This window comes from Acanthochromis polyacanthus, chromosome 3 (assembly GCF_021347895.1).
Source record: "Acanthochromis polyacanthus isolate Apoly-LR-REF ecotype Palm Island chromosome 3, KAUST_Apoly_ChrSc, whole genome shotgun sequence".
NCBI lineage: Eukaryota > Metazoa > Chordata > Actinopteri > Pomacentridae > Acanthochromis > Acanthochromis polyacanthus.
The window spans coordinates 8,256,820-8,280,867 of record NC_067115.1 but is presented as its reverse complement, the minus strand read 5'-3'; the positions used below and the strand labels follow the sequence as shown (position 1 = coordinate 8,280,867).

Below are 24,048 nucleotides of genomic sequence, written 5' to 3'. Positions count from 1 at the left end.
GTCTGGAGCCACGATACCGAACCGAGTGGAGATAGATCAAATCCTTCAGATCAAGTCGCCGGGTGGGTTCGATGAGCATCAGCTGCAGACGCGCAGTTTAGTGGTGAAGCAACAGGCGGCGAAACGCGGAGCCGGTTGTGACATTTTAGTGTGGAACTCTCCTCTCTGCTGCTTCACACGGACACACGCTGCTGCTGTGGCTCGGTGTCGTGTGAGTCCGCGCTCCGGAGAGGCGCCGTGGACAGCTTTTTACGCGCGGTCGTGTAACTGGGAAGAGGAAAGAGGGCGGTCAGAGTTTGACGGCGCTGCTTTCACTGCGGCTCACACGTGTGATTTAGAGTCCACGCATGCTGGAGAGGAGCTCCGCGCACTCGATGCCCGCCTTGGTGATGCCATGCCCCGGAACCACAGCGGAGACGAAGGCGGCACCGGGCTCTGGATGAGGACGTCGCCGGGGCACCGAACCGAAGGCTACGGTTTGAAAGATGTGGAGTCCGGACGAAGGATGATGATGATGAACAACGCGGGAGACGGTTTGCTGTCAGCCTCCGCCGCCACAGGTGCCGGTGCCGGTGCCGGTGCCGGCGGCTCGGACAGCCTGCGGGGGAAGCAGGGCGCCCGGCTCAGCCTGCTGGGGAAGCCGCTCATCTACAGCGCGCAGAGCGGCCGCAGGAACGTGCGCTACCGGCGGCTGCAGAACTACCTGTACAACGTGCTGGAGCGACCGAGAGCCTGGGCGTTCATCTACCACGCGTTCGTGTAAGTTCACTTCTTCTTCTTCTTCTTCATCACCTGTTGGTGTCTGCTGAGAACAAACGTGTGCTGCTCCTGTCTCATATTTGTCACTTTTTGCTCTCATGAATGAGTCAGAGCGCAGATTATATTCAACAATAGATGAGCAACTCTTCAGCAGGAGCCAATTTCACAGCTTAACCATTAAATCCTGCTCTGCTGTGAGGAGAAGATTACTGTCAGCCTCCCTGCACATTATTTATTCCCTCCTCAGCGAGTCTTTGTGGTGCAGCTTATATTTAAGGTTTGATGTGTCCGTGCAACATGAATATGCAGCAGTAAACATCAGAGAAGCGTGTTCTGTTGACTGGTGCTTTCAGGAGGCCTTCTGGGTTTAGTTTGTGCTGTTAAAAACAGAACTGAGGGGTCAGTTTGGCTGCAGGAGGTCATGACTGCTCGACCTCCAGACCAGCTGCGTTTGATTCGACGTTGTAGATGAGAAGTGTTTCTGAGAGGAAGGAAGTGGAGACACATGCTGCCCGTAGAGCACCATGTTTCTCTGTGGGTCTTTTTTTTTTTTGGTGAGTGGGTGGGGTGACTGTCTGAGGGGAGGGGAGATGTTTGAGCGCATGAAGCTGATCACTTTTATTTTTAAAGCATCCTTGAATCAGCTGTTTCTAAATACAGGATGAAGCTGATTACAGGATCTATGCTGTGATGTTTAATGAAAGCACTCTTTAAATCTTTATGTACATATAAATTCGTCAAGATACTGCAATAATTGACCGCTACAAGAACATTTAACTTCCTCCTTTTTAGAGGAAATATCAGTGGTTTCGAAAGGCTATCTCTGGAAGACTCTTTGTCACGTTACATCAGACAGATGGTATAATCCAGGATCAGTTCAGATAAAAGCATTTTTTAAAAAACAGATCAGTGAAGACTTTAAGCTAACGTGATGCTTTGTTTACATATTCTGTCACACAGTTCTTAAGTGAGCACACTTTGTGGTGGTAAAGCAGAGATGCCAATGATGTTATTGAGATGTAGGAACCTTGTCCAGTGTGATTCTAGTTTCTTCAACACATGAGCTCTGACTGGAAGTTGTTTGCCTTCACATAAGTCTTTGTTATGGTGCCCCTTTACTAGCTAAATCCCCCCACAGTGTTCTTTGGTCCCAAATGCAGGATGAGGCTGATTACAGGTTCTCTGCTCTCACTGGTGTTGAATAGAAACATTTTAGAATTTTTTTAAAAAATGTTGTCTAATGCATATGTGAGTTTGTGCACAATCTACAACAGTTTTAATTATGACAAGGGTATCCCTTTAAAATGCTATACAGGCGATCTGTGGTCTCTGTTCACCTCCATATTAAATGAATTCTCAGATCAGTTTGTCACTGTATAGAAATCAAGCGAGCGACTAAACTGCATAGAATGACAACACCAACTAATACAATATTAATATAATGACTAGGAACACAAGATTGTAGCTTTAATTTCTGATCTGTCAGGTATTCAGACTTCCAGTGCTTCACATCTGTACAGATGTTATTTTAATAATTTGTGTTGCAAAATGAGCTAACCCAACCCACTGTTCATATACAGCAACTAGAACTATACATTTTATTCAGGTTATGATGTGTGATCTGAATGTTTTCAACCACAGGCCTAGAATAAACCTTATAAATAAACAAATGAAGTTAAATCTCTCTTACAGTTTCTAACATCATTCTTGAGGCCGATAAGTCACTGGAAAGAAACTTCAGCCGTCTCAGTCTTTATGTTTTTTATGACGTCAGGAGAGGTTGGGATCAAGTTGGACAGAAATCTAACCAGGATGCCTTGTGCAGTGATGGACTTTGCACAGATCTGACTCATTTCGATCACCAGACACCTTTCTCTTGAACCCAAATCTCCTAAATGGAGCAGTTTCCTCTGCGTCATTTTTAAACTGGATCTGGGAAGCTACATTAGCGGCCTACAATGCTGGATTTTCAACATTAAATTTTGCAGCTTTAAATCTGGCTGAAGTTTGTTTGCACATTAGCTGCTCAAATTTGATTAATTGCTTCCTCTAATTCGGAGAACCTCATATTTTCATTCATTCGTGGCAAGATTTCCACCTCTCCATCCACACTGGTGCATTTTCTTATCTTCAATTCTTTGAAAAATAAACCTATGAAACCTTTGAATTACACCGTGTCCTGTTGCTGATCTGGACAATTTGTAATCTCTCTGCAGTGTGAAACAGTTTCAGGCATCAATTCATCCACAGTTCTTTATGAGTCTATGGTGATCTTCTGAATCCTCTTTTTATTGGAGCTATAACTTAAAGAGATGCACCGGTCGATCCCCAGTTCAGTCTGCTTCACTGTTTTGCTAAAAGGCTGACTCAAAAATGCTAATTTCCAAATCTTATGAAAGTCTTGACTCACTCACACCCACAGGGGGCTCTTTGGACTCTTTTCTCTTCACCTCAAGGGAAGTCGGTGAATGATTGGTGTGAGTTTGAACTGGAGATGTGGAGGTTTGGGGTTGACTGAACTCTCCTGAATGTGATAAATGCTGCTATGATGTGTAGTGGCCTTGAAAGTTGTACTGGTTTGCTGATGGTACGGTTTTCACAGCCGAGCGCCTTCACCGTTACAGATTCGATGATAAAGGTTGCAGAGGTTCCCATTTATTGCTATTGAGAACATCAGGAACGTATTGATCAATGTGTCTTTAAACCAGCTGCTGCACAAAATAAGTGACCGGCAGGGCCAATCTCAGCATCTCTAAGGCCAAAAATGAGGTTCAGTTTTCTCCTTTTACCTTTCAATCATTTGAAACTGGTGCTTAAAGTTGTTGCAAAAACCTGTTTAATTACTGATTTGCAAAAGAAAAAAGCCTCATCTGTTTGATGCCCTCCTGGGAAAAAGTGTACCTGTAGATAGTTGCATTGTTCGTCTTTGCAAAAGGACATTTCTTGACACACACATTACATGAAACTCGACTGATACCCGACACCAGAATGTCTCCGAGGCAAAGAGCAAATTTGCATAATCTCAGTTAAGAATGTTATTTTTTTTCTCTCTCCTGCTGTGCTGCTCTGTGGTGTAAATTAAAAAGATGGGCATGCATTTTCCTTAAGCGTGAGCCAGCTGTGTCTTTAAAAGCTGTGTGGTTGCTTTTTGTTGTTGCACAAGAAGCAGGATTACTGCAATCATAAGGGTGACAATTAGAAGGTGTTACTCTGACTGCAGGAAAATTAGATTTTTTCCCTGAAAATCAGATCTGTAAGGGAATCTGTTTGTTAGGACTGTAGTGTCCAGGTGGAGTTGCCGATTGTTTGGTCGATATGCTTTCATCCAACTAGGGCTGCAACTATTGATGAATCGATTAATCGTCGAAGCACGTTACAGCATCAAAAGCAGAAACAATTGGGTAGGTATACAACCAATCAGCGCAACGAATAGGCTCCTAAAGCGCCGGAAATCAGAGGATGCGGGAGTTTGGTGAAGCCTTATTTATTCAGTCAATGGGTGAAGCTCAAGTATATTACAGACATGTTAACAGAAAGATTATTCAGAGTTGGTGCTAATGGAGCTCAACGACTGTTGTCGTTTTTGTTGTCGACCCTGGCAGAGAATTAAATTCGTTGCTGTGGGTTGTCTAGCACGGCTAGGCTAGTTGTTTCCGGTTGTTTCTGTCAGAATCATCGCGCCTCTGTCGTCACTTAGTTACGCCCGCCTTCTGACTTCATGGTGATTCGTCGGCCAGTTTTAGGAGAATCCAACCTCGAGCCTTATGGAGGGTAACTAGACCCATCCTGGCAGAGAATTAAATTCGTTGCCGTGGGTTGTCTAGCGCGGCTAGGCTAGAAGCGAGCGCGTTATGCAACAGAATAATCGTCCGGGCGGAACACGGACAGACATTCGCTTTGTATCGTGCTCATATAATAGATGCATATATGTAATATATGCATCTATTATATATGCAGGATACAGCACAGACATACGTGTCTATGATACAGCAGATGATGCAGCACGGATGTCTGTCCGTGTTCAGCGCTCCACCTGGATGATTATTTCTGTTGCCTTGCACGCTCACTTCCACTTTTGATGTCGTAACGTGCTTCGACGATTAATCGATTCATTGAGAATTGCAGCCCTACATCTGACTTAATTCTCATTGCTACACTATCTCTGGAGTTGCTTTCATAAGGAGAAAAGCGCTCCATCAGCCTTCAAGGATTAAGCCATTATTATTGGTGGCAAGAGGAACAGACTTCTTGTGAACACCCCCCAGGTTTTAACATTTTTGAGTAGTTCCAACCTAATTGACACAGTTCAACAACCAACATGTAGATCATCTAAAAACAACAGCTAACTTGTCTGTTTTATTCCTCGTGCTACATCACTAGTGGATATATTTTCAGAAATCATATGAATATGTGCAGTTGCCTCTACCTTTTATCAGCAGGACGCAGGAGAACAATAATTTAATGTAAGTGGACGACACCACATGGAGCTGCACAGTGCAGAAAAAAATTACTCTTTAGTGTGTGTTCAGTCTGTGCAGTCAAACCAAGAATCACAAACCAAGCGCAAAAAGGCTTTTAAGAATCATAAAGATACTGTGGGTTTTTTTTTTAACTTGTCAGATTTTTTTGTGAGGGGGGGGAAATAAACAAGTACTGATTTGATTAAAGTTTGGCTGACGAAAGACTTTAAAAATTTGCAAATGATCACTTAAATTCAGCGGTAGTATTTAGTTTTCAGAAAAAGGAAAGCCAAACAACTTAAATGTTTACAGACAATTACTGTCCAAAGTCACAACAATGAAGTAAAACAGCTGGAGAAGCAGCAGCGTCCTGATCCTCTCATGGCCTGACCAACACTAACTCTTTATTCGACAATCCCCTGCTTTAACATCATTTACTAATGGAAACTCAGTAGGGGGCACTGCGGCACACAGAATTCTGCTGCAGGGCAGAACACAACGTCAACAACTACATGTGAACAGAAAGCTGCTAAACAGGAGCTGGTGGAGGCCAAAACAGAGGTAAAAAGAAAAAAAAGACAGTTGCTATTGGACTTATATCGGCCAGATGCCCAGAAAAACATCTTCAAAAGAAAGTTTAGGCAGTTTGGCTGCAGTTTTAAAATGTCAGTATGACCAAAAACTCAAGTAGTGCAGCTTTAAATAATCAATATACTCCAAATGTAACCTAATTACTGCCCAGATTTTCTAAAAAATGTGCACAGAATATACATGTATGAGGGGTTTTCAAATGTTTTTTCAGTGTGCAGACACGACTACAGAAGTCATATTTAAAACAACTGCATTAAATAAGCAAGTTTTTCAGTTTATGTCAGGATGTCATTTTTTACCGTATTTTTTAACTTCATCACTTCATAAATAATCTCACGCGTTCTTGACTACATCTCAGTTAATCAAGATTTTATTTTCGTGGTAAACTTCTTCATGTGGTTAAAAAACAACACTTCTGACTCTGTTTTTTTTTTGTTTTTTTTTTGCGTTTGTCTGCAAAGGTTCCTCTGGAGAATCAGTGTTTGATTCTAATTTGGCCAAAGCTGCGCTGCTTGAACGGCTGAAGCGTCTTTTTGATAACTCGCAGAAGTTCAATTTCATCATTCACTGCTTTCCAGGATGCAATAATGAAAAAAAAATCACAAACTTTTCCTTATCTGCCTCGTCTGAGCCGACCCATGAGGAGCAGATCAGAGGTGGAAATGCATCCACAGTTATCCTCTGGTTGACAAACTGCTCAACCTCCAGTGATGTTTCACCTTCAACTCCCCTTCTGACTCGTATTCGGCTTCGGTGGGAAATTAGTTCTCGGAAACTGTGACATAAAGAACAGCATCGGGGTCATCATGTGTGTTAAGTGTAATTTATGCTAGATTTTCAAATAAAACCTAGTGGAAAGTCAGTGTGGATACTAGGCGGTTTGGGGCTGCAGAATAACAGATAAGATAAAAGTTTATTAGTTCCTGAGGAAATTCTTGTGCCAGGTATTGCTCAGAAAAAACAAAATGACAAAACTTAAAAAAAGCAGCACTTCAAATGCAGAAAAGCAATAACATGCAAGTATGATACAGGACTGAAATATATTAGCTAAGCTAAAATAAGGCTAGGATATGGTTTGGTAATATATCATTTCAGCATCCTATAAAGTGTGGAGTGGAGACTGAGTGATGCTGGGTTTTTAGGGTCAAAACTGATTATAGGAAGTTAGGAATTATGATATTGCACAATATTATCTTACTAGTTCTACAAAAACTACTCAGCAACTTACCATGATGACACTGCTTTACTCCACACCACCGTTTGTATAGCTGTGATATGTGCTCTGCTACATGTGCTGCAGAACTGTTATAAAGAATAATGTTAGAGCAGCTCTGCTGACAAACTGTACTGACAGTTTGTGAATTACCTCGGATGTCGTTTTCTGCTCTATATGCTATAAAAGAAAGTTTTCATATCAATATACTGGACAAGTTATGTGCTGATAAAAACATATCGGTGACAGGATGACGTTGGTTGATTAAATCTGCCAGCTGATGTGTAGTAATTAAGTCAAACACAATATGATATAGTTTTTTTTCAGCTTTCATACATAAAGAAAACAATCACAGATCTCATTTTCATGACTAACAAGTGACGTCTGTTTTAACTTTATTCTCAAGACACAGAGGTTTTTACATTCAGGCTCCATGAGAACAACAAAATAAACAACGATCCAGAAATTAACGCTGAAAAAGAAGGTTTGGTTGCAAAAAGAAAGGCAACGTTAGTTGTGTGGAAATTTTTTGTCTACAGAAGGAATGATATTGACTGATGTCTGATATTCTGTCATCCAGAGTTTTGCAATTGTTCCAGCCACATGAAGCAACACAACCAATTAGTTTTACTGTTTAACACACAGTTTCGGTGTGTGTTTTGTTTTGTTTTGTTTTTTTTTTACTTTCTTTCCGTCACATTTTTCCTCACTGTGCGCTCATTTTTCACTACAATATTCAATTCAATTCAATTCAATTCAATTTTATTTATATAGCGTCAATTACAGTCAAATTGTCTCAATATAAACTCCTACACCTCTATGGAGACAGCACAACCATGAAGAAGGAGAGAGAATACTCAGAAATGTATCCTGTGTAGGATGACAAAAAAATCAGTTTTATTTATTTTGCAAAAATTGAAAAAACCTGGAATCAACGTGTACAACTTTTTTTCCCCAACAGTGGGAAATGACAGGTGGCTTTACATGCACTTCACAGTTGCACCAAGAACCGCAGATTATTTTGTTGTATTTTATTGTACAGAAGCTCGATTTCCCCCCCCCCCCCCCCCCCCCCCCCACTGTATCAACACTTCACAGATAATTAGCTCAAGAACTGGCAAAAAGTTGAAAATCTGACAGTTCTTTCTGCTTTTTGTGTTTCTGACTGTGGTTAATGGTGTAATTTTGGCATTTTTGTAATTATTTATTTTTTGTAAAGATAAAATGCCTTTGAAACCTGCTGGCAGGTTTTCGGGCTCAGAAGGAAAAAAAGCTTTTTTGCACGCCTTTGCCAGTGTTGCACCACATAAAAAGGTTCCAGATTACTTTTCTAATATATTTTTTAATTTTCTCAGCAGACACACTCGTCTACAATGTCACCCCAATCATTATAGAATGATTAATTCTTTCCAAACGGTTCATTTGGTGTAAATTCCTGTATTTTTTCCATTTCACAGAAAAGCAAAATATTGCTATGTGTCTTATTGGATTGCATTGTCAGTGTTTTCTGAATTCTTGGGGTTGATTCACCAGATCGTGCAGCTTTTTTGTTTTTAAACTAAACATCTGTTAACTCCTCTGCTGCTGCACGGTGGCTGCAAATATTTTTATGTGTTGCCTTTGTGTAATTGTGTTCTTTGTTCCAGAATGTTGGATGGGAAGTTTATTTTTGGTGATTTTGATGAAGTATCATGATTTATGCTCAGATTTTTCACACATGATGAGTTCAAGGAATGTCAGACTGTTGAAAATCTGACAGTTCTTGCTGTTTTTATAGTTTCTGGTTCTGATAAATGGCGTAATTTTGGCAATTTTGTTTTCTTTTTTATTGAAGATAAAATGCCTTTCAAACCTGATTGCAAGTTTTTGGGTTTAGGGAGTTTCATTCAGGTGCAAAATAGTTTAGATTAATGAGTGCAACACCAAATCTGAAGGCCATCCACAGCCAAAAAACTAATTCTGATACATTTTTACACCGTATGAGAAAGGTTCCAAGAAAGTTTTTTCCCAACATATTTAATACATATACATACAAATCCAGTCCCCTAAGAAGTCACCCGATTATTGCAGAACGACTCATTCTTTCCAGACTGTTTATTTGGTGTAAATTCCCACATTTTCCCATTTCACAGAAGAGCAAAATATTGCATTGTCAGTTTTTTCTTAATTCTTGGAGTTGATTCACCAGATTGTGCAGCTTTTTTATAAAATTTTTGCCAACTAAACATCTCGTAACTCCTCTGCTGCTGCACTTTCCTGCACGGCGGCTGCATGCACGTATATTTTTATCCGTTGTGTGACAGCAGCAGCACTGAGCCAGTCTTTGTGCTGACTCGAGTTGCGCCCGAGGTCCCGGCTGCCCTCCTTCCTGCACACGTATTCACAGTGCTGCCATTCATCTCACCTCTGGATTAACAAGCTCTTATCCTCGCAAGTATGTTGGGAGGCTGGAAAAGTGTGGGGGGAAAGGATCCAGCGTTCCTCCACCTCAGGTCTGGCACGCCGAGCGGCCGAGGGGCACCGGGTGGTGACATGAACTCGCTGCTCTCACTTGTTAAATATCTATCAGTCGGTTTATTGTTCGAAAGGCTCGGATTTATGGGCCGCAGTAAAGGATGCTGGCTCATCCAGAAAGCTCTGTTTGATAGGCGTTATTGGGCGCGTGAAGCCAACAGACACAATAAAAAGATTTAGGAAACATCTGAGTGACTAATCAGACGCTGCTCTAAATCCCACTGCTGTTATGTTTTCAGCTACAGTCCACCCATTTAGATTCTAGCAATATCTGTTTTCCTCTGCATTTTCTCTCTGAGAGGTTCCTCTTCTGTGGGATGAAGTCTGCTTAGATGTAGAGTTTCGTCTTAACCTTGGCGCGTCTGTCACCTTCAGTGGAAACAAACTTCTTGTAAACAGCCAGAGCAAAGTGCTGTAAACACAACTGAAGTGTTAAAGAAGAACTTGGCTGGTTTGATGGCAGCAGCGACACAAAGCAGAGGTGTGATGTCTTCATCCAGACGGCGGCTGTTCGATGGTGTGAATTAGTGTCTGACAGAAGAAATCTGATTCGTACGAACAAAGACAGCTAATGTGTGTTTGATACAAGTGGTTGAACTGTTTGTTTGTGTTGGGTGTCTTTAATGAGCAGCATTTTTTATGCAAAGAAAAAAAAGTGTAAATATTAAAAGCAAGTTTTGTTAATTGGAGTATAATGTTTTTATTCAAGCATAATAGACACTTGTGCTTCTCAAATGGCAAAAAACAAACCAGGAAAACTCAGACATTTGGTCAAATAAGGTACAATGAATATATTGCCTTTACTGTAAACACTGAGACATGTAAGATTTCTAAACAAACTGGAATTTTTTATTTTTTATTTTTTAAATTTCCAGGTTTGGTTAACTTGCATATCGTATCTAGTAATTTACATGTATTTTTTTAATGATAGTTTGTTCTTTTGTGTTTCACTGTAAGCTTATTTGTGGCTACATTTAAATCAGCTAGAATATCATTATTTAAAGATATTTAATTAATTAAAAAATATTTATAAAAGATTGGAAATTGGTAAATAATTCTGACTGTTTTCCCCTGTTTTGTTAAATTTATAAATAACCATAAATAGCCTCCACATTAAAATTCTATAATTTTATAAATGACAATTTGCTCTTTTATGGTTGACATTTTTAATGTAAATACTATTAATCAGCGAAAAAACTATAGTTTTACATGCATTTGTAATAATTTAAAGAATGACGCTTATTTACCATTGGAAAATGGTAAATTAGATTCTATAATGTTATTTTACAGTTTATCCATGCTCTGTTAAAATTACAGCAATGAAAAAAGTATTAATTTACATTTTAACTGTAAAAAACAAACAAGCAAAAAAGGTCAAAAATGTAAATATTCACTTAAAAAAATCTGTAATTATTACATTCGTTCTTTTGTGTTTCACGCTAAAATTTTACAATGTTTGATTGTATTTAAATCAACTAAAATCTAATCATTTTGCAGGTATTTGTCTTTAATTGAAAGAAAAGTTATATATATATTAAAGACAGACAAATAGAGAATAACTTTTTAAACTGTTATTTTATAGATTTTTCCTAAAATCACAGATGATATAAAAAATGCCAAAATGTTAAATGTTGACTATATAAAAAACCAAACAAATAAAAGCATATCACTAAAGCTGACTTCAGTGTTGCCGTCTGTGTCTTGCTGATCAAACACTCTCCAGGCTGTTCTCACCTCCTACTTTTACGTGCGGTCACAAATGTGTATTTTGTTTTGTGTTTTTAAACGACTAATTGTCTAAAACATTCAGTACTGCACACAAGTTCTTAACAAGCCTCACTCAACCTGTAAGTAGGAGCACATTTCTATGGGACTATTCAAAGCTGCAGGTTAATGCTCGTTTTGCGTGTGGAGTATTTACAGCAGCTGAGAGTGAAAATGAGCTGCAGCACCTGTGTTCACCGTCTGCAACAGTGTGGCTCAGATGTGTTTTATTAGTTTGAGGACAACAGTGGAGCTCTGTGGGGCTGCAGATACATCATGCTTCCATCCACAGACTGTTTGCCAGCAGCAGGAATTCATGGTTTGTTTTGGTTTACTGACATCGAGGAAACTGTACAGTAGATTATCACTGGCCTTAACCTTTGGGTGAGCACAACAGAATTCCTTCACCTCCAAAGATGTGTTTGTGCTCGTCATATTTCCTCTGTATGACAGCAACTGCTGTCGTATTCCTTCAGCTCAGCTGGTTTACCTGCATCCTCTGTGCACCTCTGCTTTGAAAAATGTGAACTCCAAGCAGTTCCTGGATATTTATTTATCCTGTCACATTTTTCTTCACTGTGGAATTATTTTTCACTGCAATATAAAGTTCTGCTCCTCTGTGGAAACAGAACAAACACGAAGAAGGAGAGGAAACTCAGAAATGTCTGTTTGAAAGAAAGAAAAACAATTTTTTTTATTGTGCCAAAATTGGAAAAAATAAATGGAATCATCATGTGCAGCGTTGTTCCTAACAGAAAAACAAGGCTCCACATGCTTCCATATTTACCTGTCTGCATTTTTACAGCCTCTACAAACCTTTTCACATGCTTCACCATGTGTCTTCCAACAACTCTCTCCTCTTTATGTGTTTTTTGGGCCATGCTACATTTATGTTTTTGATTCAGTATGTTTTATTTTCCTCTAAGTTGCTCTAATTAGTTTCCATGCTTGTCTTCTCTATGGTTTGTGTAAACACTGCCTGCAGTTCAGCTGAAAAAATATCCAGAATTTTTGTAATGCACCGACTGAGTCAGTCATGACTGTTTGGTTTTATTTTGAAGTGAAGATTTTATTTAATATATATTTTTAAGTGAATGTAGTTCGAGCCAAAGGGTTGTTTTTGGTGGATCTTTAAGTGGAACGTGTATAATGGAGTGAAGATGATGAAATATGAAAATTTTAAACTTAGATTTTCTCAACGGAATGGCTCGTCAAACATAATTATTTCAAGGATAGAAAATTAGAATCTACAAAATTTGGTAATTCTCTCTGCTTTTCCAGTGTCTGGCTGTGATAAATGGTGTCATTTTGCCCATATACAAGCAAGAAAAACACAGAAATAACTGCACCCTTTAAACATGCTGCAAGTTTTAGTAGTAGTAGTAGTTTATTCGGTCAGCAAGGAAAAAAGTAAACCTTGTAACAATTGTGCACTTATGATGGCATCATCATCATCATCATCGTTGTCCACATAAAATATCATCGTCAACATGATCATTATCATCATCGTCAACATCATCGTCCTGTGACCGAAGGGTTTAGGCTGAAGTCAAAACTTATTTTGCCTAACCCTTTTCAACCAAAACGAAAAGTTTCTGCATTTCGTAGAAGGAAAAAAACAAAAAAACAACTAATATTCATCGTTATCATTGAAAAGATGAGAGGAATCCATTCAAAATCATTTTAATTACTTTTAGTTTATTATTCCTGGGATTGATATTTTTTCAAGAGTTAATCTTTTCAACACTTTTTTGGTGTTGAGAGGAGATCCTTTATCCCAATTAATTATATTTATGTTTTTAAGTTTATGTATTTGTGTGTTATTCATGAAATTATCATTCACTCAACCTTTATTTAACACCTATAGGTACAGTTTGCAGCAAAATGTTCCAAATGTGCCGCAGAAAAACTAAAATCATTGTTAAAGAATAGGCTAAAGGTGGTTAAATTCAAATAAAACCTTTTCTCTGCTCTTTTTATTAAAAAAAAAAGGTCATTAAAATGATGGGTAACTGTAGGTATTGGCTGAAATGAAGCATCTTAAGGCGGTTAATGTTTCCATTGTCACCATTCCTGGTTATATGTCTGTATGTAAATCAGTTAGCTGTTGGAGTCCCAGCTGATAGGGATTCGCCTGCTGCAGGTTTCATGTTTCTTAGTTTGCTCAGAGGGAGTTTCCCCTTCTCTCTGTTTCCAGAGATGTTTCCTTTCTGTCAACACAAAGCCGAGGCCTCGGGACGCGACACACCTCTACTCTGCATTGTGCTGCAGCTCGGAGCTGCATCATTTACCTAAACAACACCTGTTCGCCTCCCACCGGTCGAGTTCTTCCTGCTCTTTCTTTAAATCTGAAACCAGACAGCGTCACTGCTGAACACTGTGAGTCTGCAGCTGATGGTGGGAGAGGGTTTTTCCACCTGTACGCCTCTCGAGCCTGACTTTCTGATGAGAAACTTTCTGCTGCTGATTGCCCTGGTGGGTCATTTCACAGGTTGCAGAGTGTGAGTCACCTCCAGAGTGAGAAAAGCACCTTTTTTCCGTCCTCCTTAATGCCTCTCCCCCTCCGTCTCCACTTCCACAATATTTCTTTTCTTCTCCGTCTTAAAGATAAAACCTCTCGACTCACAGAATCACACCAGAGTAAGAGGTGCATTAGCCATGAGTCTTTATCACCTCTTTGCACCTCTGCTTGCTGCTTCAGACCAAATTCAAACAACTGACCCCTCTCAGCTCCGTCCTCCCGTTTTCAGCCTATTTTTATTGTCGTTTTAGTCGCTCCTGATCTCCGGGTGTTAATCGTAAATGTGCTGGCAGATGCTGCTCCTCGAGGGCAGCGATACAGGAGGAGGCAGGGCTGCTCTGCTAATTTAGAGATCTGACTGTAGCGCTTCGCCTGATATGCAGCGTTACGCAAGCAGATTGAAGCCTAATAACTGGGTTTATCTGCCGACTGCTGAGGTGCTGCAGAGCCAACTTCACGCTGAACAGCCGAGCGGCCTCCTAATGTGTTTCTTTTATGTAAGCAACCTCTCCGAGTGTCTCAGAAAATCCCAAAGTGAAAAGGGCAACTCGAAAGAACTTTTTCTGTTTCCATAGCAACAGATGCTGCCTTCCTGAGCTCACTCCAGACTCGGGGAGGGGAAAAAAGCAGGTTTTTCAATGGGCCAACAGAAATAAATCAGTGAGCGTCGGTGTGCTGTGGCGAGTCCCCTGATGTCCCTGTGGAGCCGCCTGCTCCAGCGGTTAGTCACAGCTGATATATTCAGGCAACTGGTTCAAGGGTCTGTGAGAGGGACGCAAAACACTTACCAGATATGTGACAGTAGGTACAGTAGGTGTTTTAATTCAAGCAAATATATACTATAGTATCATAGATGTAAAGCCTGTAATGAAGCCTTGAATTAGTCCCCTAGGTCAGACTCGCTATATAGCCTTTATCTTAAATTGCAGCCTTTGCGATTTCCTAATTGTATCGTTTCAGATTACCTTAATTTCAATTTAAAATGAATAATTGATCCCTAGCTTTAATTTAGGAATACTTTTAAAAATGGATTTCAACTTTCTATGATTTGCTTTAATCACTTGGAGGAGCGAGCTGACCGATGCTGTATTTTATAGTTTTTATAACGGCACTGTAATTTTTATGTTCCATTATATCTGACTTTGTCTTTTTAGATTGAAATGTTCTTATTTATTTTGCTGTGTGCTTTTTATGCATATTGTAGAACACTTCAGATTGTGTTGATTATTGATACATCAGCTGATAGCACATTGTAAATATTTCTATTACTTTTATTATGTTATACATTTTTATAATGTTTTGGATCTGCAACAGTTCCTTCTTTAAAAGCTTTCCACTTGTCAGTCTTTACTGTTATGCGCCAAAACATCTCATCAAATCCCTTGTGTGGAGTAATACTATGACGGGTAAATAACGAGCTCATTGTTTAACTTTCCAGCAATGTTTTTCACAAACTAAATGGCAACTTAAGATGAAGACTCCTCTCGACTCGGCACCGCTGTCTGCTCAGCTGTGTACTCTGCTACATGTGCTGCAGAAAGTACTGAGAGTGTTGTAAAGAATTTCACATTTCTAAATTAGTCCAAGCATTTTGTTCTGTACAACAAAATCTGTACATATGGAACAACGTGTAGCACACTGACAAAATAGGCCAAATGATGTATCACTTGAGCTCTATTTTTTACTTTTATTGCCAATAAATCACCACTTGCAAAGGATGAAAATCAGTCATGCATATATCCCCTATATAAATAAGGGCTGCACATCTTTAACAGATATTGCTGCAAACGTCAAACAGATCTACAGCACTGAAATGCCTCAGGAAAGACACATGGTTAAATATAGACTCCTCGTTACAGTGTGACGTAGACGGGCTTCACACTACAGTAGTCATAATGCTTGTGTTGTGTTGGGGGGAGATGTCCTGCACAAGGACAAAGGATTTTCCTCCATCCACATCCGGCATGTTGAACGCCGGTCCTGGAGGGGGAATGGCAGAGCATCAGGGAGCTGGAGCGCCGGGCTTCGCCTCCAGCTTCATCGTTGGCACGAGCTTGGCAACGCTGCATCGTAGTGGGTGGCAGGCCAGCGGCCCCCTGACCTCCACGTCTTACCCAGAGGGGCAGCACTGCAGCTGGCTAGCCAGTCTGTCCCTGAACCCCCACAACAGTGTGCAGACGGAAGTAAAACACAGTGAGGTGACCGTGTGAGTGGAAACACAGAAAGGTGGGAAGAAGACAGTATTTTCTGGTTTCTGTCTGTCTTGTGATGCTTTTGATGCTTCCTGGTAGTCTGATGTCCCTGAAGGCATCTTTAGCTGCTGCATGAAAATGAATTGAACCCCTGAATGCATCACTCTGAGCATCTCATATGGCAGCGAACTGCTACACACTCCCACTGTTTGGGAACAGAAGAAGCTCAGTATGGGAACTTCTGTGAATGGAATACAGTATGTGTTGGCATTATGGCCACAGTCCTAATCATGATTACTCAGATCAGTATTGAAATCATGATTACGCATTGATTTTTTTAGGTACCTGAGCTATTTTTTATTGCACTTTTGTGCATAAACAACCAGAGCATGGCTTTTGTTTCTATTCACAGAAACAAAGTATAAAAAAGAAACACCAAAACATTTTATTCAAAATTCCCTCTACAGAGCTGCTTTCACTTTCATGCTGTGTGAAACGATGACACACTGCATAGCTCTGCTTTTCTAGATATCTCAACTGATGCTAGTTAGTTGTCTTGATTTTATGCAATTAACAACACTTGTCATAAATCCAGACGTTTTAGGCAGATAAAAATAAGATGACAATCCACTTTGTCTTGCTCTTCATCTTCTGCTGTAGATGTTGGACCAATCTTTAAACTGAAAGCTCTGGCCGGTTGGAATTCAGCGTCACAGAAGTCTTTGTCATGGTGCACATTGCTAGCTAAACTCCCGCAAAGTCCTCTGGCCACTACAGTAAAATAAATAAGTACTACAGGTAATCAAAATTACATTTTCCTCCTTCTTATGCATTATTAGCTAATGTATTTGTAATTGGTTATTATTAATGCAAATAATCGATGAAACAATAATCGTTAGCATCCCTTTTATTAATGTTGAAGATTATTTACTGTGGAAGACGGCAGCTCATCTGCTGTGTTTAGTACTTTGGATTTTGTTACACTAATTTTAATGAGCAACTGTAAATTAAGTAGCTAATATTTATACATATATAATTAAGAATTTGTGTCACCTGATGTTTCAAATCATGTAGCTGAGCTATTTTTGCTGTGAGCATTAAGTGTCCATTTTTAAAAATGGTTATTAGCACGCTGTATTTTGTACATTTTAGCAATTAATTGATTAATGATTGTTACGTAATGGATCATCTGGTAAGGAATTTGTTTCAATAGCCATTTTTGGAGTAAATTTCTCAAAAATCTGTCATTTTGGGATATTTCCACTGTTGTTTCTGCCGTAGCCCAGTTTCTCTTTGTTTGCCTCAAATGTCAGGAGGTCAACACATTTCTGAGTCTGATTCTGTGAGATGGAGCCATATTTTCTGGTCAGCCTCAATTTTTCCCATAGTTCCTCTGACCCTCTCCTCCTCCAGCAACCAGAGAGTCTGCAGAACTATTCCGGGGCCCGGCAGCCCACACAGCCACGGCCCATCCAGTGACATCCCACATTCATCCTCCCAAAATTTAGACACCGTGCAGCGGAAAAGTCATCAAGGTTAGAGCGCTGAGGTTAAAGTGCTGAGGTATGAATGAGCGCCGGAGCGGTTTTTAACCATTACAGTGCTCTGTTAGCACTTTCTTGTAGCTGACTTGTCAGAACACATTAGTGGTAAGCTTGCTCCAGAGGTCACCTCAGGCGAAGTCCTGTGTGATCTAAATGGAGAGAGTGCTGTGTGTGTGTGTGTGTGTGTGGGGGGGGGGGGGGGGGGGGTTGGAGGCTGAAGGAGGAAGTGATCACACACATGCCGCTGACATGAAGAGGTCTTCACGTGCCTTCGCTTTTTGAATCTTTTCACCCCCTAAGCCTCTGGGCGGTGTTTGTGCAGTGTTTTGTCCTGCAGAAGTGTCATGTCGGCTCTTCCAGCTGCAGCAGTCCTGCCTCATGATGCCACACATGCATGTCCACCACTGTATGTTTGAAAGATAATGAACAGTGAGTACACGTAATGCCGGTACATTGAGTAAAGGGACTCGATGTAAAGTTTATCACATTCACAAACATCATAACAAAGAGTCCTATTAGAACCACAATTAACCCAAGATGCTGTAGCTCTGGCAATATACGCTTTTCTGAATTTCTATCACAGACAAATAAAAGAGCTCTAAATCATTGGAGGCCAAATTGCAGGTCCATTAGGGAAAAAAAAAGCAAAATTATTTAATATGTCATGAAAAAGAGCACAGCCGAAATAATGAGGGTCATTATTCCAAACACAAAGTGCAACGACAAAGAGGAGCATTAATGACGTGGGACAATAATGGACTGGAACATCGTCCCCTTTTTTATAAGAACACAAACAACAGGTGCACATACAGTCACCTACACACTAATCCCACACAGCCTTTGATGTTATTGAAATAAGCATCGCGGCTTAAAATTAAAATTCTTTTAGCTCTGTTTTGTTCTTCAACTACCGAGGAAAAAAAATCCAAACATTTATACTTTCTTCACCTGCTAGTTGCTATCTTTGCCATTTGGTGACAAACATGAACCACTGCTCTGAAAACAACATTAAACAAAGTTAACAGATAATAAAATGATAGTTTCAATGATTAATCAAACTCTTCTGATAGCCAGTCAAGCGGCTTGAGTAAAAAATGAATTCTCTGATTCTAGCTTCTAAAATTTGATTGTTTTCTGGTTTGTTTCTTCCTCATTGACAGTAAACTGAACGTCTTTGGGTTGTGTTCAAAACAAGACCTTTGAAGTAACATTGATTCACTTTGTTTACCATTTCCTGACCTATTTTGTGAAATGTTTCGTGAAGAACATTCAGAAAAAAATCAACCAAAATCTAGCAAAATTCAGTGTTTTGGTTGATTTTTTTTTTCGAACATTCTTAAAGAAAATAGAACTTTTACTGATATAGATGTAATCACTTTAGATATTTTTTAGGATTTTTTGGAAGATTTTTATTAATTTTTGACAATATTTACAATTTATATATATTTTTTAATTTTAAAAAAATATTTCTTGCCAAATTTGGGGATTTTTTTAGGTAAAATTTTAAGGGAAACTTTTAAGGAATTTTTGGAATTTTCTTCCAGAAGATTTTCATAATTTTTTTGCTGAATTTTTGGCTTTTTTTCAGACAAGGGAGCAATATTTTTTTGGCCACCATAAATGAGGACAACAGGAGGGTTAATGTTCTTCTGTACATGGTCCCTGTCATATAACCAAATTAAAAAAACAAAACAAACTCCACATTTAGTTAAACAAACTGAGAAACCATACGAATCTTGAGGACTCCCAGGCGACACTTTGGATCCCGACACAAATCTGTTAAATCGACTCCAAGCTTTGCCAAGTCATGTCGGCATGTCGCTCGACAAATCAGCTCCCGAGTGTTTGTCTTTAAAAAACAAGCTTGACCCCAGCGGAGGAGGAGGAGGTGGGTTTGGATTTTGGGAATCAAGCTGAGCAGGAAAACACAACAGCTGCTGGTTGGAATAACAAGAGTGTCTGAACTGGCTGCAGCACACGGGTCAAGTTACCCAGCATGCTTTTAATATCACTGCAGAGAGCAGATTAGTACAGATGGAGTACAGTAGCCTGATCACATATCACACATGAAAGTGCTTTGAAAGGTATGTTGACAGAGGAATATATCGCCTTCATTGTCGATGTGCTTCCACTGAACCGCTTTTCCAGCCACGTTCGCCTCAAAACGCTGCATTTTATTGTGTATCGATGAAGTCCTCTGTGCTCGCTGTTGGAATCTCCATCAGCTTTTTTCTTGTCGCAGCGATTAAGTCATGCTCCTGCTCCATTCTACATATGGCTACTGAGGTTTTTGGAAAAATATTTGTCAGAGTAATTTATATTTTCACCCTGGCTGCGGTCGTGAGGAATTATTGCTCTTGGCAGTTTGCAAGGAGATGGAAAACCAACCGTCGTTATTGGTTTTTATAGGAGAATTAAATATATTTTAATGAGAGATTTTATTCATAACTTATATTTAGACATCGTCCTCAAACTATGAGCTCTGCATATTTGCTCTCCACAGCTCCCATGTGCTCTCGGTGGCTTCACTCGCGTTCTGTTTTTTGTGGAAAATTGAAATTAAAGACGCAGCCAGTTGTTAAACACACACTCAGCTCAGACCGATTTCCTGTCGTGATTAAGCAGAAGTGTACTTTGTAAATGCCCCAAAACCACCAGTATGACAGTCCAGCATTCCATATAATCTCTCTTTAAATTAATGAAGAATAAGATGTTGTCTTTGGATTCTGAATCTCATTACAGACTACGCTGTCTGTTTATGAATATTCCTCGAATAGTTTCAGTTTGAATGCTGCTTTGTACCTTGAAGCAAACAAATAACTTTCTACCTGTAGACAGATTTACAGACCAAGTTGGTGTTAAGGATAAAACACACACCGTAATATTTTAATATGTAGTTAGTATTCATGTTGTTTTCCATTGTCCCACTATGTAATATTTGTTCCAAACATGCTGTTTTTTAAAATTTCCTCCTGAAAACCAGCATTACATCCAGACACAAGCTACATTCCGTGAGCTTGAATCTGGAAAAAATCTGTGAAATTGCTCAAAAAATGACTTCTACAAGCTGTAAAAGCTTTACAGTGTTAGATGCTGTTATTTACACAACTGCAAGAGATCACTTATGTTGTCGGGGTTGCTGTGTGTTTATCAATGATCAGTGAAGATGATAATTGGTTCCTACCGGCTAATGAGAGGACACTGATGACATCTGAATCTGGTTTAAATGTTTGATAATAGAACGGCAACAGAAAGTTGGCTGTTAAGGGCATCAGATATTTTCCATGTTTTCCAGATTTTGTCAGCTGAAAACCTGACTTAAATCGTGAATCTGAACCAACAGTTTTAGAGTTACAGCCTCAAAACGTCACAATTTGGAACAATTTCTGCTTGAGCGTCACTGATTTGCTTCAGACTTTATTTTTCATAAACATTTGATTTTTAAAATGGTATCTGTGACATTTTAGATTGATGTATCGTTTCCGAGATATTTGAAATAAAATTGCCTGTTAACCCACTTTTGGCAGGCTTTTTTTTTCTGAAATCTGTGGTTGTTTGAACGACCATATTTTAGGAACTATTGCAGATAAAAGCCTGAAATTTTCACTGTTATTTCTCATCATGTCCTTCATTTAAAATCTGTAATATTGGACGAGTACACTCCAGAACTCTGTTTACTTTGATCAGACTATCTACCAATAGTTTTGTTTTTTTGGTCGTCATACCTCATCAGTTTTTTTCTAATGTGAGCTCAGAGTTGGAACATTTCACGAAAGATTCATTTTTTTAAAAATATGTCAACTAATTCATAATCAGGAGATCTACTTGTCCATATTCTAGACTCTGAATCAACAACATGATGAGAAGTAACCGTGAAAAGTTCAGGCTTTTATCTTAACTTGTTTCTGAGGCGTTGTTGTTCAAACACCTCAAATTTCCAAGTGTGAAAAAAACCTGCTAAAAGTGGGCAAACAGGCAATTTGAAAAAAAACAACAACTTTAACCTCAGAAAGTATGAAATACTTATCAGTCTAAATTTTCAGAGATATCTTTATAAATATTCATATTTCATGCTATAAACATTTCATGTAAATCAGAGACGGTTGAGCAGAAACGGTTCTAAAAACTTCCAGATGCCAGGTCTCCTGTAGCCACACGTTTTCCAGTTGTTCTTATATTTCTTGACATTTACAGACTCTGATAAACTCAATCATCAGTGAAGACTCTGTGTGGTTCCTCAGACAGCTCTGCATCAAACCACCATGAAAATCTGACCATTTTAGACAAGATGTGTTTTTTTTTCCTCCTCCTGCCTTCAGGCTTCAGCTTGTGTGTTGTGGTTGTGCAGCGGACATGTCCTTTGTGTAACCTCTAGGCCTGTGGAAGGTATCCTGTCAGTCTGAACCCAAAACATCGCATCTTCACACGTCTGTTCTGGTTTCAGAGTGGCCGTTTGCCCTTTGAAAAACACCCATTGAGCCAAATGAAACCTTCACACAGTGGAAAATAGAAAAAGCTGCCTCCCAGCTGGCATGTATTAAAATCCCACATTGTCCCAGTTCTCTCTTTTTTTTGTGTTGTTGTTGTTTTGTTACTAATTGAGTCAGTTTTCTTTCTTTCCCCGGACTTGTTTTGACGTGGGATTACAGTGTCGGGTTAGAATGTTTTGACCAGTTCTGTTCCTTTGTGACTTTGGTGAGCGACTGAGCCAAGTCTGGATAAACGTGTTGTTTGCTTGTGTGTCTTTACAGGCCGATTACTTATTCTGAGAATGTGTCATTCACGAGAAGCCGCTGTTTGTTCTGGTGTGAGTTTGTTAGTGGATACACTGGAAAAAAAAGTCTGTTAAAGTACTTATATAGTAGAAAAATCCCAGGAATAAACACAGAGACTCTTTACTGAGTTTGATCACATATAATGCTTATTTGCACTGATGGTTAGTCTCTTAGATATTTTCTGCATTAATTGCGTACTTGGTTGGTCTCTGAAATGTCAGAAAATTGTGAACTGGCATCAGCGTTTTTTGTCTTCACTCTGAGATATTCAGTTTACCGTCACAAAAGAGGACAGAAACCAGAAAATACTCACATTTACAAAGCTGAAATTAGCATTTAGGCTTTATTTTTCTTATCTGACAGTGATTAATAAACTAAAAACTTCAGTCATCAGCTCTTGCATAATATTTAAAATAGCAAATATACTTTGCAGCCAGCAAGATTGTTGAAACATTGACAGAGATTGCATCATTCTGCTTTTTCAGAAATAGTGTAAGAAATCCTTGGTTGTAAATAATTGTGAGAATTGTTGTTTTTATGACAAGGTAATATAGAAGTCATACTGGAACCGATTAGTTAACATGTCATCCCTGTGCTAAGCTAAGCTAACAAGATCCTGGCTGTAGCCTTAACTCTTCAGTTACAATTCATTGATTAATTGATTATTTGTTTGATATCACATTTTTCATTCATCCATTCATTTAATCAGTCAGCCTTCATTTAAGCTCAAAATACAAGGAGGCCTGATTGACAATGTAGCTGAGAAGCTAAAGTTTTTCTTACTTGAAGCTTTTTTCAAAAATGAATCAGAATCAGAGTGATTTATTGCTAAGTGGGTTTATGCATATGAGGAACTGGACTTAGTGTTCTGGTGTAAAATTAATGGTAAAACAAAAGCATATAGAGTGAAAGGGTCAGCAGTTGTAAGTGTGCAAAAAAAAAGAAGAATTTTCATTTAAATAGTTTTCCTATTTGTCAGCTTCTTTAATAGTTGATTAATTGGTTTGAGTATTTTTTAAGAAAACAATGACAAGTTTTGGATTGCAGCTTCTTTAAATATTTTCTATTTTCTTTCCTCCTTGTTGGAGGTAAACTCAATATTTTTGAACTGTGGACATCAATTAATTGAGAAAATAATCATTACTCTTTTTTTTTTACAGTACAAATATGTTAGTGGTTTCTATCTTCTTTTATTTTATTTAGAAATTAATTTTGAAATATTGAAATATACCTTTTCTGAGAAAAACTCTCTAAAATTTCATCTATGATTAAAAATAAACAAACTCTTTGCATTTTATAAACCATAAATCCCATGAAACTGCAGATTGATTGATACTGAGAATAAGTTTCCTCTTGGTAAACTGCAGTAAAAGCTGTTTGTAACCTCAGCTAACACTGAGCCAATGAATGTATTCATTCAACCTGAGAGACCCGGCTTCTCATGAATACAGGAATATAATGACTGTCTAACAGGCTGTGCTGCTTATGCATACGTCGAGCGGCTCGGCAGAAGAAATAACGGACGTCACTTTCGTGTCTTGTGTGGATGAACGTTAATGCATGCCAAGCAGCTTCCTCTGCAGCCATCTGCTGCTCCGTCCTGAAAGGCCTCTGAACCTCGGCCTTCTGCTCCAAACGCTGACCCGCCCGGCTTCCCTCCAGAGCTCCCGTCGGCAACCTTGCCTTTGTGCACGAACGCAAACATGCAGGAACGT

General features: G+C 39.2%; 1 protein-coding gene across 1 annotated transcript in view; it reads left to right on the top strand.

Annotated features, from left to right (window-relative positions):
* kcnq5b (potassium voltage-gated channel, KQT-like subfamily, member 5b) overlaps positions 1–24,048 on the top strand; it is a 163,212-nt gene continuing 139,164 nt past the window's right edge. Inside the window, exon 1 of the mRNA XM_022193395.2 lies at positions 1–759. Within this exon, the coding sequence (XP_022049087.1) occupies positions 395–759 (365 nt within the window). The 5' untranslated portion in view covers positions 1–394. The remainder of the gene's footprint in view (positions 760–24,048) is intronic.